General features: G+C 35.6%; 1 protein-coding gene across 1 annotated transcript; it reads left to right on the top strand.

The window, feature by feature from the left end:
* The first annotated feature begins 10,112 nt into the window (after nt 1-10,112).
* On the top strand, nt 10,113-14,660 carry LOC136225499 (uncharacterized). Its single transcript, XM_066013543.1, has 14 exons — nt 10,113-11,059; nt 11,911-12,022; nt 12,101-12,213; nt 12,313-12,435; nt 12,501-12,673; nt 12,763-12,838; nt 12,932-13,018; nt 13,129-13,209; nt 13,293-13,325; nt 13,417-13,470; nt 13,571-13,612; nt 13,695-13,773; nt 13,852-13,922; nt 14,000-14,660. Exons 1-14 carry the CDS (start codon nt 10,865-10,867, stop codon nt 14,096-14,098), a joined length of 1,338 nt encoding a protein of 445 aa, XP_065869615.1. The 5' UTR covers nt 10,113-10,864; the 3' UTR covers nt 14,099-14,660.
* Nucleotides 14,661-14,793: the final 133 nt, after the last annotated feature.

The following is a 14,793-nucleotide window of genomic DNA, read 5'->3' as shown; positions in this document are numbered from 1 at the left end:
ATTAGGGACGAATATGAAAATAAGACATCAAGAGTTTACTGTGAAAATTGTTCAATTGCTAACTAACCAAACTTAAATTCCTTGCCAACACTCTGTGTCGATGGAAATGGATCCAAGCGCCACCTTATTTCTAACAATAACGAAAATCTCTCATAGAAGAATTGCCTAAATAGCTATATGAACTTGTGATTAATGTTAGAAATTATAACTACGCAACAATAGTGTTTTGAGGAAGAATTTGGAGCATACGTTACCATTGGCAGGTTGAAAGATAATATAACTAGAGAAACACAGTTAAAATTAAATCATCAATGAAGTTAGAAAGATAATCGGTAAAGAAAATGTGATAAGACATTCAAAAGCATATAATTATGCACACAATGTATACATGTATGAATACACCTATAAAAGAAGGTGCACGATACCTCATCTACAAAATACATAAAATAAATAGATAATAAACTGAACCAGAGACCAGAGGTTCACCTCTTTGACCTTCTTGTTTTATAATATCCAAAGCAATACGTGAAAGAAAACTCGGCCAATAAAAAGTAACTGGAGAATTCTAGTTGCAACGGCACATGGCCCTTTTCCCTAATAAGTTGCAATGGTATCAGGATCATAGACCAATGGTAAAACTCGGTACTATCATCTTCCTGCAAAAACACACAAGATAAACAAATAAAAACATATATGCAAAAGAATAAAGTTACTTATACAATTATTGACGTTTGGTATTTGATGGGGATATTGACAAGGATAAAGGTTGGAACAATGGTAAAGATAAAACATTGAGATATGTCTAAAATAGTTGAGAATTATTCCATGTTTGGTATTGAAAGTAATTATACGTAATTGTATTATTGATTTTACAGGAATATATAAGAGGTACAAACCATATAAATGGTTATAATTTAGGCTATAAATTAGGAGATAACTTAGGAGAGTCTAATCTAGAATTTTGACTATTTAGGCTATAAATTAGGAGAGTCTAATCTAGAATATTCGAAGAATATTTTGACTACCAATTACGAGATTGTATTTACATTAGCTAACACCCCCCCCCCCCCCCCCCGTCGAAGCGGGAGGTTTTCGGATGCTGAGACTATCATTAAAAAATCAAAGAGCACACACGAAAGACCTTTGGTGAAGATATATGCGATTTGGTAGCGGGATGGGACATGTAAAACTCAGACTTGACCACAGGCTACCTTTGCTCGCACAAAATGTATATCCATTTCTATATGCTTTGTGCGCTAATGTTGGACCGGGTTGCCGGACAAATAAATAGCACTTACACTGTCGCAGTAGACTAATTTAGCCTTTGGAATAGGGCAGTGAAGTTCAAGAAGAAGATTATGAAGCCAACATGTTTCAGAGACAACGTTGGCCACTCCTCTATATTCGGCACTTGAGTGGGACAAAGTTGGTTGTGGCTTAGAAGACCATAAGATCAAGTTGTCCCCTAAAAACACACAATAATCGTATATGGAGCGACGAGTGTCTGGGCATCTATGAGCATGAAATTTTTCCGGCCCTAATGATGAGTCTCTCTTACACTCTAGCTAAAGTTTGTGTAGATGGGCTTCACACGACGCGCTGTGTGAGATACGAGCTGAGACATGGACCCCGTTTTATGAGTCATTTAGCTTGTTCTACTTCATTTTTTTTTATCAAGTTCTCTTTGATTTATAGTTTTTGAGGTTTTAAAACAATCGTTGCCAAATATGGTCTTTGATTAGCTACCCAGTCCCTGTTCGGGTACTATGGTTGCCGATCGGTGACCTTTGACGGTTTTTGGGCAGTTTTCAGTCAGTTTTCTAGCAGTTTTTGCCGTTTCCCCATTACTAAAAGAGGGATAACTTTCAAACGAGGCAGTATACAATTTTTTTGGGATCACAACAGAAAAAAAACATTTGAGAAAAGAGAAAGGAAGTGAAATTGAGATAAACTCATTGAAAGTGAGTGAAAAATTGAGGTTACACCATTCCTTATCAAAACAAGCAATTTTTAGAGGTTCCAACACCCAAACACAATACATTTTAAAGTTATTAGTTGAGGAAACACGTTTTCTACAACTATTCCTCACTAATTTTCAATTCTAAAGTCACTACACTTCCAGAATTGATCTTTTGGGTCAAATCCTCTTCAAAAATGGTAAATTTCGGTTCAAGCTAGTGGAATGTCACATTCTGATCATTTCAAATTCCTTACTTCACAGGTTCGGGTTGCTGCTTAAGCTATAATCACGCGTTCGTCGGCCTACCTTACAACGAAAACTGGAAAAGTGTTTCAGAGGTAACTTTTGAAGGGTTTTAAAAGTCCGTCCCTACTGCATACTACTTGTTTTTTTCATTTTTTCCTTTTTTAACTTGTTTTATGTTTATGACACGTAAAACAAAGGGTCTACCCGAAAGGCAGTCCTCGATCGAAGACTTGGTCTTCAATCAGGGACCACCTTAGATTAGTAATAGGGAAAAGACGGGCAGATCCATGTTTTTCTGTCCGGGTAGTATAGGTTTCAATTTCGGTAAATTTATTATTTCTGCTTTTTATAAACGAGGATAAAAGCAATCCCGGGTATAAGGGTATTTCAGTCATTTCCATTAAAATCTGTTTAGATGATTGGACTAGGCTTTAGAATAATTGCATGTTGACGTGTTAGATCTTAGGAATAAATGAGTTCTACTTGATCAAGTCCGGCGTCATAGTTAAATCTGAAAGACGGGTCCCAATGTCCCGCAGCTAACGTTTATTTGTCTTGCAAGTTTAATAGATTTATTTTCATAGGGTTAGATTTGATGTATTAGGACAGAATGGTGCCATTTGTGAAAATGATGTAATAATTTTATGTTTCAGTATTTATTTATCACTTTTGAAAGCTGAAATGATATATAATGAATCTGGAATAGAAATATAATGACATTTTTAATAAAGATAAGTTTACATGTTTATTAATCAGACCCTTGAACCGTTTAAATCACGAACCTAACTCTGAAGAGATGGCATGTTATGAGCCCGTGTGCCATCTAAACTTTTGACATGTTCCCGAACATTAAAATTCGGGTGGCGACTCTGAAATAATTAATCTAACCTCAAAACATGATAAACGGGTTAGAGAAATGGCTAAAAAGAATGCATACACCGGAAGGGACACACTAAGTGTCGTCCTTAAAAACGGTAAGTGACGTGATATGTAAAGTGAAATCCCATTTGCCAAAATCCCCCTCACGAGAGTAGGATAATCCGGGTTCCATGGCCGCTCACAGCCTCCTCCCCAACCTGCATCAGCATAAGAAACAAAGCTGGAAACATTGGATTTGTAAAGATGTAAACCGAAATCAAGAGTACCTTTAATGTAACATATGATGCGTTTAAGAGCAGCCATGTGACCATCCTTTGGATCATGCATATGAAAACAAATCTGTTGAACGACATAGGAGATATCTGGGCATGTGAAAGTGAGGTATTGTAATCCTCCTGCCAAACTTTGATAATGAGTAAGGTCGGTAAAGGGAGACCCGAAAGAATGACTCAATGTAGCCTTTGTGTCAATTGGCATATGAGAGGGTTTACAAGAGTCCATTCCAGACTTGTCAAGAAGTTCTTACACATATTTGCGTTGAGATAGAAATAATCCATTAGAGTGTCGTGTGACGGAAATGCCCAAGAAATAGCTCAAATCCCCCAAATCTTTCATATCAAATTTAGAGGCAAAGAGAGACATGATAGACCGACAAAGCTTGGCTGATGAAGTGATGAGAATGATATCATCGACATAAAGGAGTAGGTATGCCATATCATGCTCATGCTTGTAAATAAATAACAAATGATCAGAGGTGCTATGTATGAAACCGAATTTACCGATGAAGTCAGCAAATCGTTGATACCAAGCACGGGAGGCCTGTTTGAGACCGTATAATTATTTTTTAAGCAAGCATATATGATTGGGATATATAGGATCACTAAATCTTATGGATTGATGCATATAAACAGTCTCCTAAATATGACTATGCGAGAAGGTATTATTGACATCAAGTTGATGAATGGACCAAGATTTAGAGAGAGCAATGCTGAGCACCGGTTCAAATAGTTACAGGCTTGATCACCAGGCTAAATGTTTCATCACAATCCACTCCAATTTGTTAGGACCTGCCATCACCTACGAGATGGGCTTTATGCCTCTCAAATGAATCGTAAGAATTCTTTTTAATACAAAAAATCCATATAGAGCGAATAATATTTGTATTGTCAGGACATGGTACTAGATCCCACGTCGTATTTTTAATAAGGGCATCAAATTCATCTTTCATTATGGCTTTCCAATCGGGTCAAAGAGAGCTTCTTTAGGTTTTTGAGGTAAAGGGGAAGGTGTGACAGAATGAGACAAGTTAAAGTGGCGTTTAGGTTAAATGATACCGTGCATGCGTCGGGTGGTCATAGTGCAACCAGTTTGTGGTTGGGGCTGTTGTATAGATTGTTGTGGTTGGGAAGGCTATATAGGTGAATTAGAGAGAGGTGAGATTGGTGAAGGTGAGGGAGGTGGAATGTTGTGTGTGGGTAGAATTGGGGAAAAAGGCTGGATGATTGTGGTGGAAATATTAGGTGTTGTGGGAGATGGGTTGAGTGGGGAATGTGTCGACGAGGACGGTGGGGTATTTGGAAGATTTTATAAATGATGTTGGAGAAATGGGTGAGGATCAGAGGAAGTAAAATCATAGGTTTAGGCAGTAGATTGATGAATATAAGCAAAAGGAAATTGAGATTCATGAAAAATCACATGTCTAGATATAATTATTTTGCCACTAGTGAGGTTATAACATTTATAGCCCCGATGGTATGGGTAGCCGAGAAACACGCAAGGAGTTGAGCGAGGTTGAAGTTTATTAATGATGGTGGAGGGATAAAGTGGATAACATAGGCACCCGAAGACTCGAATGTTGGTATAAGAGGGATCCAGTTTGTAAAGTATTTGAGTAGGGGAGAGGTTTGAAATGAGTTTACTTGGTAGGATGTTTAAGAGGTAGGTGGCCATTTGGAGAGCATGATGCCAAAACGTAGGTGGTAAGGAAGCATGAGAGAGAAGGGTGCGGATGAGATTGTTTACGGTTCTAATTTTTCTGTCGGCTTTGCCATTTTGAGATGAAGTATGGGGGTAAGAAAAACGAAAAACCATACTGTTTGGCAAAATAAATTAAAAGACGCATTATCAAATTCTTTACTATTGTCACATTGAAAACTTTTGATATTAATTACAAATTGAGTAAGGATAAACTTATGAAAAGAAGAGAACCTGGTATAAACTTGTGACTTCTTCCCAATTGGAAAATGTTTCACCCTTAATTTAATTTGGGTAAATTTTTCAATTAATGTACTTAATTGGGCCCAAATTGATAAAGTTAATGGGATTGGGGGCCATTATATAACCCATGTTTTAATCTAGGGGATTCCATAATTAATTACTTCATTTGACCTAAATTGATTAAACCAAAGGAAATATGGGTCAATTGGGTGATTTCAATATTTATTCCGGGTGGAATGTGATATTAATCCTTCAAATATACTTTTTTTCCGTCAAAATGTGTGAAAGATGGAAGATTCAGGACTATGTTGCTAATTGTCCATGTTTGTTGGCTGAATTGGGATTATTGTTCAGCCACATTTGAATAAACTTATAGAAGGAAAGTAGGAGAAGACGTGGGATAATGGAGCACCTGGGAACTTCCTTGCTGGGCAGTTAGAGCAGCATTAATAGTCAGGGACCTTTCTTGTTGAAATTAGAACTTCCTTGCCGAATGAAGCTCACGTAAATTTACAATAATAAGGAAGTGGTTACAAGTCAGGAGTAGTGGGGAAAAACAATTATTTCTTCCAAGAGGTGGAAATCTATGCTTTTAAAAGGAAATTTTATGGAAGGAAAAAGGACAAACAATCACACAAAAAACCAGACATAATTCCAGAAATTCTGCAATGGAGACTTATATTACTTATTTTCTGCAAACTTAGCTTTTATTATCTCGTTCATCCATTATTGTAAGTTCTGAGTTTTTATGTCATTTCGTTTATTCAAATTCAATTTAAGCAATTTGATTTTCCATTCATTGGCGTTATTTCAATACAGTTAATACCAATTCTTTAGGCTTTATTGCAAACTCTAAGCTTTTTCGTCCTTCAAGTTTTTCACTTTCTGAGATAGAAGTCAGATTTGACATTATTTTGGGGTTTTTCCACAAAACTTCTGGGACACTCGGACTCTCATAAAAAAGGCGTAAACAGACAGGTTCATAGAAAATTAGAGAAATCATCCAAGAAAAGATATTTGTGGCCACCTGAACTTAAGACAGGAGAAGTCCATACATCATCGTGGATAATATCAAAAGGCAATAGTATGCTACTAGAAGAAGGTGAAATGATAACTTAATATGCTTCCCAAACACACACGATTCACAAACCAGATAGAGTGAACTGTTATTGCATGTAATTAAATTATTATTGGTGGGAGAGCGTAAAACAGATGCTTCTGGATGTCCCAAATGATACCAAGAGCTACAATTTAGGTTATAAATTAAGAGATAAATTAAGAGAGTCTACTATAAAGTTGTGACTATTTAGGCTATAAATTATGAGAGTCTAATCTAAAATATTCAAAGAATATTTTGACTACCAATTACTAGATTGTATTTGCATTGGTTAACATGTATATTGGATATGGATAAAGATAAAATAATATATTTTACTATATTATCTCTCTTTTATCTCCATATCATATCTGTAAAACAAACATGAGATAAATGAGTATTACACTTTTTTATCCATATTCCACCCATTTATCCCTTATATCAAATACCACCTTAACAACTGAGAATGGAAGAGTATCCAAACTGCAACCCTCTAAATCATTTATCATTGAAATATTTATTGATCTTAAATATATGAGTAAGGAGGGGAGGTTGAAAATAAATGAGGGAAGAAGAAAAACAAAAGATAGAGATCAAACCGGGATAAGAGAGGAAAGTTAAAAAGACGTGCTTACACGGATGAACATGTTATTTGTATCACATCCTTAAAAATGAGTGATTGTTATTTGCTTCGCTTGTTTTAAATAATACGATGCAAATAATTTATTTTTTGACATTTGGACCAGTCTTTGTCAAGTGACGCAAATGACTTATTTTTATGCCAAACGACTAAAATAACATTTTTTTATTAGAGCAAAAATCCATCGTATTCAATAGGAAAAATTACAAAATTGGGTCAAATTGTAGGCCAATTTACATATTTAGACCAATTACCCAACACATTACATATCTAGACTACTAAAGCGATGTATTTTTAATCGAATGAGGCAATTAGATTGAAACCACTTCTGGGAACAAAGGGAAAACATACTAATTCGTGATTACCTTTTGCCTCCCTGGGGTGCAGAATTCAAAGTGGAAAGTGAGAAAATGAGCCTTTTTCCATCTATTCTATATAAAACATCTTTTTAATCATTCTGGTTCGAGGAAAAGTCGAAAAAATGAGGACTTTGACAGCAAAAAGTGAGGACTTTGACAGCTATACAAAATGGAAATTTTCACTCCTTCCTTCGGGAAAAGCAAATTCAAAGTGTAGCTATTTCGAGCATCAATTTTCCCTTAATGAGGAGTTTTCTAGCTACATCTAGTATCAATTTTTCGAGTTGAGAAAGACTTATTTTTACCGAGTAAGGTTTCACTTCGCATATATTTCTATCTTTAGCAGTGTTTTTTGATGCTAGGGAACTTCTTTCTTTCTAAGGAAATAGCAATTCTCATTCCCAATTGTCAATTATTAAAATAAGAGGGTTTCATAAGACTAGAATAACGGGACATTAGAAGAGAGAGATAGGGGATGTGACTTTCCCAAAATACCCCAAACCTTTCATCTTCCCCTTTCCTTTCCATCGTTTCATCTTTCTCTCTTCCTTTCTTTTTATTGTGCGAACGGAAGCCATTTTTTATCATCCTGTCTCTTCTTCCTCTCTTTGTCTCTCTGTTCTTGTGCGAATCGAAGGCATGGTTCTTCATCTTCATGTTTCTCCTTCCTCTCTTTGTTTCTTTCTTCTTATGCGAATTGAAGGAATCGTTCTTCGATGTTATTCTGCGTTTATCATATATTTATTATCGATTTTAATGGCAAAAGGCAGAAAGAAGGTAAGTATCTACTGTATTTCTGCGTTCATCTTCCTCTCTTTCCATAAAATTACTTCACAGAATGAGTTTGCTTCACATTTTGCGAAACCTGCGAAGAAAAATCATCCTCTGAAGTATTATTTTCTTCAGAAATTGACTTTACAGACTTCACAATTTCGCAATATGCGAAGCAAAATCACCCTTTTTTAGGTTGTATTTTTCTTCGCAAACTTCGCAGTTTCGCTTTCTGCGAAGCGCTTCTTTCATTATTTCTCTAAAATGACTTAATTTTTTGTGAAGATTGAATACAAATGCATCAAATTCAAGTTCCGTTTAGCTTGAATACAAAAGCATCAATCACGGTGAGAGGTGATTGGGATGTGATGAAGAAAGTGAAGAGCAAATGTTCTGGTTCCATTTGCTTCTGAACTTCCTCCCAAAGGCCATTAATTTTGTATGATGTTGCTGATTTTTCTTGCTTCTGTAAAATCTGGAAACACTCTTATTAGGGTTTACTGTGATACACTAGTGTTCATACCATTGCTGGGGTTTAGGGTTTGAATTATTGTTGCAATCTTGTTGTAAATTTTGATAATGCTATGTTTTTTTATGTCATTTTGCTATACATGTTGTTTACTTGTATATATTTTAGACAAATAACACAATATACTACTTCGCATTTTCCCCAAACTGCGAAGTTTGAGCAAAAACTGCGAAGGTAAATACTACTTCAGTACATGAATTTTCTTCGTAGTTTGCGAAAACTGCGAAGCAAAATTTATTCTGCGAAGTAGTATTTCTCTTCGCAGGTTTCACAGTTTGCGAAAATACGAAGTAAAATTATATGCGAGAAGTATTATCCTGGGAAAAATGTACAAAATACTACAAACCGGAGTGCTAAGTTCACAAGAAGAAAGATTTTGCGTATATGAGTCGATAATTAAAAACGGAGCGCCAAGTTCGCAAACGAAAAGAAAAAAAAGAAAGAGTAAGAAATTTTCTAAATTGTTATATATATATCCAATGTATTTTGAGAAATGAATCTCCAATTTAACACAGTTTTATAATTTTCCTATTCAATATTAACTCATTGCATCAAGTCTGATGGTGTCAACCCGGCTCATATATTCTTTGAAAAATCAATATCAACAAGCACGAGTAAATTACACCAATGGTACCTGAACTTTACCCTAATTCACACTTTGGTACCTAGATTACATTTTGTCTCAAAAATATACCCGAAGTAACGATGACCGGACAATTAAGTATATTTTACCGGTTAATGGCCGGTCAATGCGATTTTGATGAGTAAATTACACTGATGATACCTGAACTTTACCCGAGTTCATATTTTCGTACCTAGATTTCATTTTGTCCAAAAAACACACTTCAAGTAAAGATAACTCAATATTTTAGTATATTTGACCGACCAGTGATTGATCAATCCAAGTTTGACCATTTTAAATTAAAAATTGAGACCAATTATACACTCAATTAACATAAAATTATAATACTGTCATTTAGCTCATAAATGACAATATACTAATTTTATGTTAATTGAGTGTATGGTGAGTCCCAATGTTTAGTTCATGTTACCCGGTCACTAACCGATCAAATGAACTAAACTTTTCAGTCACCTTTACTTGTGTTATGTTTTTAGGATAAAATAAAATCTAGGTACCGAAGTGTGAATTATGGTAAAGTTCGGGTACCATTAATGTAATTAACTCATGAAACTCGCGTTGACCGGTCATAACCGGTAAAAATATACTAAATTGTCCGGTCATCGTTATTTCAGGTATATTTTTGAGACAAAATGTAATCTAGATACCAAAGTGTAAACTATGTAAAATTCAGGTACCATTGGTGTAGTTTACCCCAACAAGCACTTTTGGAAAGTGTAGGTTCACCCTCCACCATGTTGGGATCAAATCGTAACGGTATCCCAATCTCCCTATCAGTTAGTAATTCGTTTATCCAAGAATATCATAGAACCGAACTCAAACCTGAGCTGTAGTAGACTTTTGCATATATTTATGTGTAGTAGGATCAAAACCATGAATCCAATTCATAAACCTCGTAATAGTTCCAGTCTTTAGTAAGAGATACCATTTTTAAGGCCTCCCCATTAGGCATGATAACTGAAATTCATTTCCAAAATTTTGTTAAGGTCGGTCTGTCTCCTCCATGGAGTTTCCCCCAGCGAGAGTGACTCGACTCGGCATATCACAGAGAATTTGATTGAGAAATCTTTATTTCTTTGTAGTCACCGACTACGTCTCTGAACAACATCGGCGAAGATGAAGAGGTCTGAACAGCCGGATTAGGCTGAGGGCCTGATGAAGGAGGAGAAGTGGGCGAAAATCGTAGAATGTCCCGATCGTGTCGATCGCGGCAGAGGAGCTTACGTCCTCTTCATCGAGAGTTCCTAAAATAAAAATGGAAGCGTAGGAGATGAGCCAAGTGGGTAAGCCATGTAAGCTAATAACCCAAGACACACGATCACCCTACGCTTACACGTGAATAGTCAATCCTCCCACAGGCTTTCCTTCTTTTATATAATAATAGTATTATATAGCCTCCCACCCACCCCACCAAACAACCGCTTATATATATAATTCCTTAACTTGTGTCACCACCACCATTGGCTTTTTAATTTGTTTTATTCTAAATTGGGTTAGAAATAGAATAGAATAGAATAGAACAGAACGATGGATTGGAAAAAGTGGATTGGTGGTGGGTTTAAGGAGATGAAGCCATTGGTGCACTTGTTGTTGCCTTTATCTTTCCATTGGATAGCTGAGCAAATGACTGTTTCTGTTCTTGTTGATGTTGTTACTAATGCTTTGTGCCCTGGTCAATCTACTTGTTCTCAGGCTATTTATATCTCTGGTCTCCAACAGACGGTAACTACCATACCAAACTCTACTTCTCCTGCCTGCTCAACAATTTTGTTCTTTTCTTATATTCATTTGTTTCTGCTTTTCAAGCTTTCTTCTGATTTTGGTGTCATGATCTACATGATTCATTGTTACAACTCTATTATAATCTTCATAAATTTCCTAAGAGATATTATTTATAGGGAATAATGCCAATTTTATTGTAATGTTCAAATATAATAACAAGGGGATCGGATGACTGAATACAAGTATTTATCTTTTTAATGATTCTGTTTTTACTTCTGTTTCCATTGTCTTTTTGTATCTAGCTGGCAGTCCATCCAGTAGTTTTAGTGTAATGGGTCCAGTAGTTTTAGTGTAATGGGTGTAAGTAATGGTTTCAACCCGTGAAAATAATTAAGGGTGTGGGCAGGGAGAAATAGCAATAAGAGTTTCATCAATTTGTTTTCTAATTTAATATTTTATGAGACTTTACTGGTCAAATCCACTCACGGTCACTAAATTATAGGGGTATGTACTAAAGTCGATTTTGAGACAATATATTATAATATGGAGGTTTTTCTGTATCTAAACTTGATTTTGCTGATCAGGAATGTTTAAGAATTAATGTAGAAAAAATCTTGATATTGAAAGTCCATCCCTCGTTGAGGATTGCATCTCGTCTCAAGTGTTGTGCAATCATCTTTAACATCGTTGATGAATACAAGAACCAAAAATAAGATTTAGTATGCAAAAGTGTGCAATGGCAAGTGGGTGTATAGAGCTAGGAACAACAATTATATATATATATATATATATATATATATATATCTTGATTCAATGAATACAAAGGCTTATGATGGATGTTATATTTGTAGGTGGTTGGAATTTTCAAGATGGTGGTATTACCTCTCTTAGGCCAGCTTGCAGACGAATACGGCCGTAAACCGTTTCTCCTTCTTACTGTTTCTACTTCCATTTTTCCTTTTGGTATGTTCTTCAATCACATAATTAACCTTCCTTAATTTTTATCTATCTATCTAGTGACTGTTTTTTTTATTGCATCAGCTCTACTTGCCTATAGACAATCAAGAGAATTTGTGTACGGTTACTATGTGCTTCGGACAATTTCGTTTATTTTAAGTCAAGGAAGCATTTTCTGCATTGCTGTTGCCTATGCTGTAAGAGATACCTACTAATTTCCCTTCATATCAAAGTCATGAATAGAGAATATTGTTAATGTATTCATCAGTTTGCCTTCCCTTTCCTATATATTACAGGCAGATTTCATTGAACAAGACAAAAGGGCTGCAGTATTTAGTTGGATGACAGGTCTTTTTTCTGCTTCTCATGTCTTGGGAAATGTTTTGGCGCGGTTTCTTCCCGAGAGATACATTTTTCTGGTACGTGGTTTTGACATTTTCAGAAAATTCATTGTCTATCTTTGAAATGATTGCTTTTGTTTCAGGTTTCAATTGGTCTCTTGATGTTTTGTCCGCTGTATATGCAATTCTTTCTAGTTGAGACAGTAACTCGGGATGAAAGGAAGGACCAAAAATCAAGCTTGTTGAGTAGGATGGTTAAGGTTTTACATACACGATATAAGTCAATGGTAGATGCTGCAACAGTTGTCTTTAGCAGGTACTGATGGAGCTTAATTAGTTCAATTGAAGTTCCAAACAATTCTCTAGGTTTAATTAATTGACAATTGTGTCTTAATTACTTTTCAGCTCTGCACTTAGAGGCATTTCTTCCGTTTCCTTCTTCTATGAGTTAGGAATGTCCGGCATCACTTCTGTCTTATTTGTAACTTCCTTCTTCTGCAGATGTGTGCTATATTTTGTTTTGTTTTGTGTTTGGAGTTAAGGTTTTCTGACTGGATTAGAATTCTGTATGCAGTACTATCTGAAGTCAGTTTTTGGGTTTAGCAAAAATCAGTATTCAGAAATTTTACTTATGGTTGGAGTCGGTGAAATTTTCTCTCAGGTATATATATTTGTTTGTGCAGCTAATATCTTCTGTTTTATATTTCTGAATGAACCTAAGAGTTCCTGTGTATGCATGGTTAACTTCTAGATTATGTGGTTTGCTTGTAGATTTTGGTGCTTCCTCTCTTGAATCCATTGGTTGGTGAAAAAGTGATATTGTGTATTGCCTTACTTGCATCAATAACATATGTAAGTTCCTTTTTCTCTACGATTGAACTTTTTTTTCTTTAAAACACAAAAAAATTTCTGATATGGAATTCTTCTATGAATAGGCAATTCTCTATGGATTGGCATGGGCCTCTTGGGTATGTAGTTGAACACAAGTTATTTCTTATAGTTACACAAACTCTTAAACTGAAAGTCGTATCAGATGTCACTGAGTATTTGGAATTGCAGGTGCCATATTTAAGTGCCTCGTTTGGAGCCATTTATGTCCTTGTAACTCCTTCAGTGAGTCAAATACAAATACATCCTCTAAATTTATGTTTCATCACTAAAGCATTCAAAATGGAAACTTATATTAAAGTTGTGAATTTGTTCATTATGCCAGACTTATGCTATTGTTTCTAAAGCATCCAGCTCAGAGAATCAGGTTTGTAGTATAAGCCCTTTTTTGATACAATAATTCTGGTTTCTGCAAGTTATAGGCTCCAAAAGATTCATCTGGGTTTCAGGGAAAAGCACAAGGATTCGTTGCGGGTGTGCAATCGGTAGCAAGTTTGCTATCCCCAATTGCAATGAGTCCATTGACAGGTGAGTTTTTAGTACTGAAGTTGAATTGGTTGGTAATTAATTGGTGTTTTAGTTGATGATTTGATTGTGTTATTTCAGCATTGTTTCTATCCGACAATGCTCCCTTCAATTGCAAAGGTTCTAGCATAATTGTTGCATCTTTATGCATGGTAAGCCCAGGCCCCAGTTTGTATTTGGTTATGTTATTCTCTTGTGTTATAATTGTTGTGCTGTTTTCTTCTCCCAGATGGTTGCATTATGCTATGCTTGCCTGCTTCAATCTCAGCAAAACTCCACCACGGAATCAGAACAGGACATTGAACAACCGCTTTTGTCTAACCATTAGTTGGATTGCCTGCATCAATTTTGTATACTTTAGTCTAGTCTAGGCACATAATATATATAGCTTGAGCCTGTGTAATTTACTTATTAATTTGTTTCAGTGTAAAGATCCTCTAAATGAGCTTGGATATATTATAGAACCATCAATCAATCAGATCTGTCTTAGAATACTTGGTTTGGAAAACGGTATAGGGAAATGAAAAGAGGACAGACCAATCAATACAGTGTTTTCATAATTGCTATCCTACGAAAAGAAGCTAGCATCTCAACGCTTTGGTTCAGTAAGTGGAACACAAAGAAGAATCCAAAATATAAAGACAAGATACACTAGGTGGATACAATAAGCTTGGCAAGACCATGAGCTGCAATGTTACCGTTTCTTCCAATAAACGAGAAACTATATGTTAGAATAACCGAATGGTTATTATTCTGTTTTAGGAAATATTGTTATAGATTTATTTGTAATTAGCAGGTTGATTTGTTTCCTAGATTAGCTCCTAAAATTACTCTTGTATATTTGTATATATGCCGTGTTAGGCTTAAGAAATAATCAACGGATTATCTTCTATCATGGTATCACCTTAAACCTAGTTTTCTTCTTGAAGCTGCCGTCCTTTTCTTTTCCAATCTCTCTATACTGGCCGGCCAATCTTCACATCTACCTTCCGCTTCTCGATTAATCTGTTCATCATGACTGAC

Source organism: Euphorbia lathyris, chromosome 4, assembly GCF_963576675.1.
Source record: "Euphorbia lathyris chromosome 4, ddEupLath1.1, whole genome shotgun sequence".
In the NCBI taxonomy this organism is placed as follows: Eukaryota; Viridiplantae; Streptophyta; class Magnoliopsida; order Malpighiales; family Euphorbiaceae; genus Euphorbia; species Euphorbia lathyris.
Note: the sequence above shows the minus strand (reverse complement) of the source record. Positions and strands in the feature narration are given on the sequence as shown.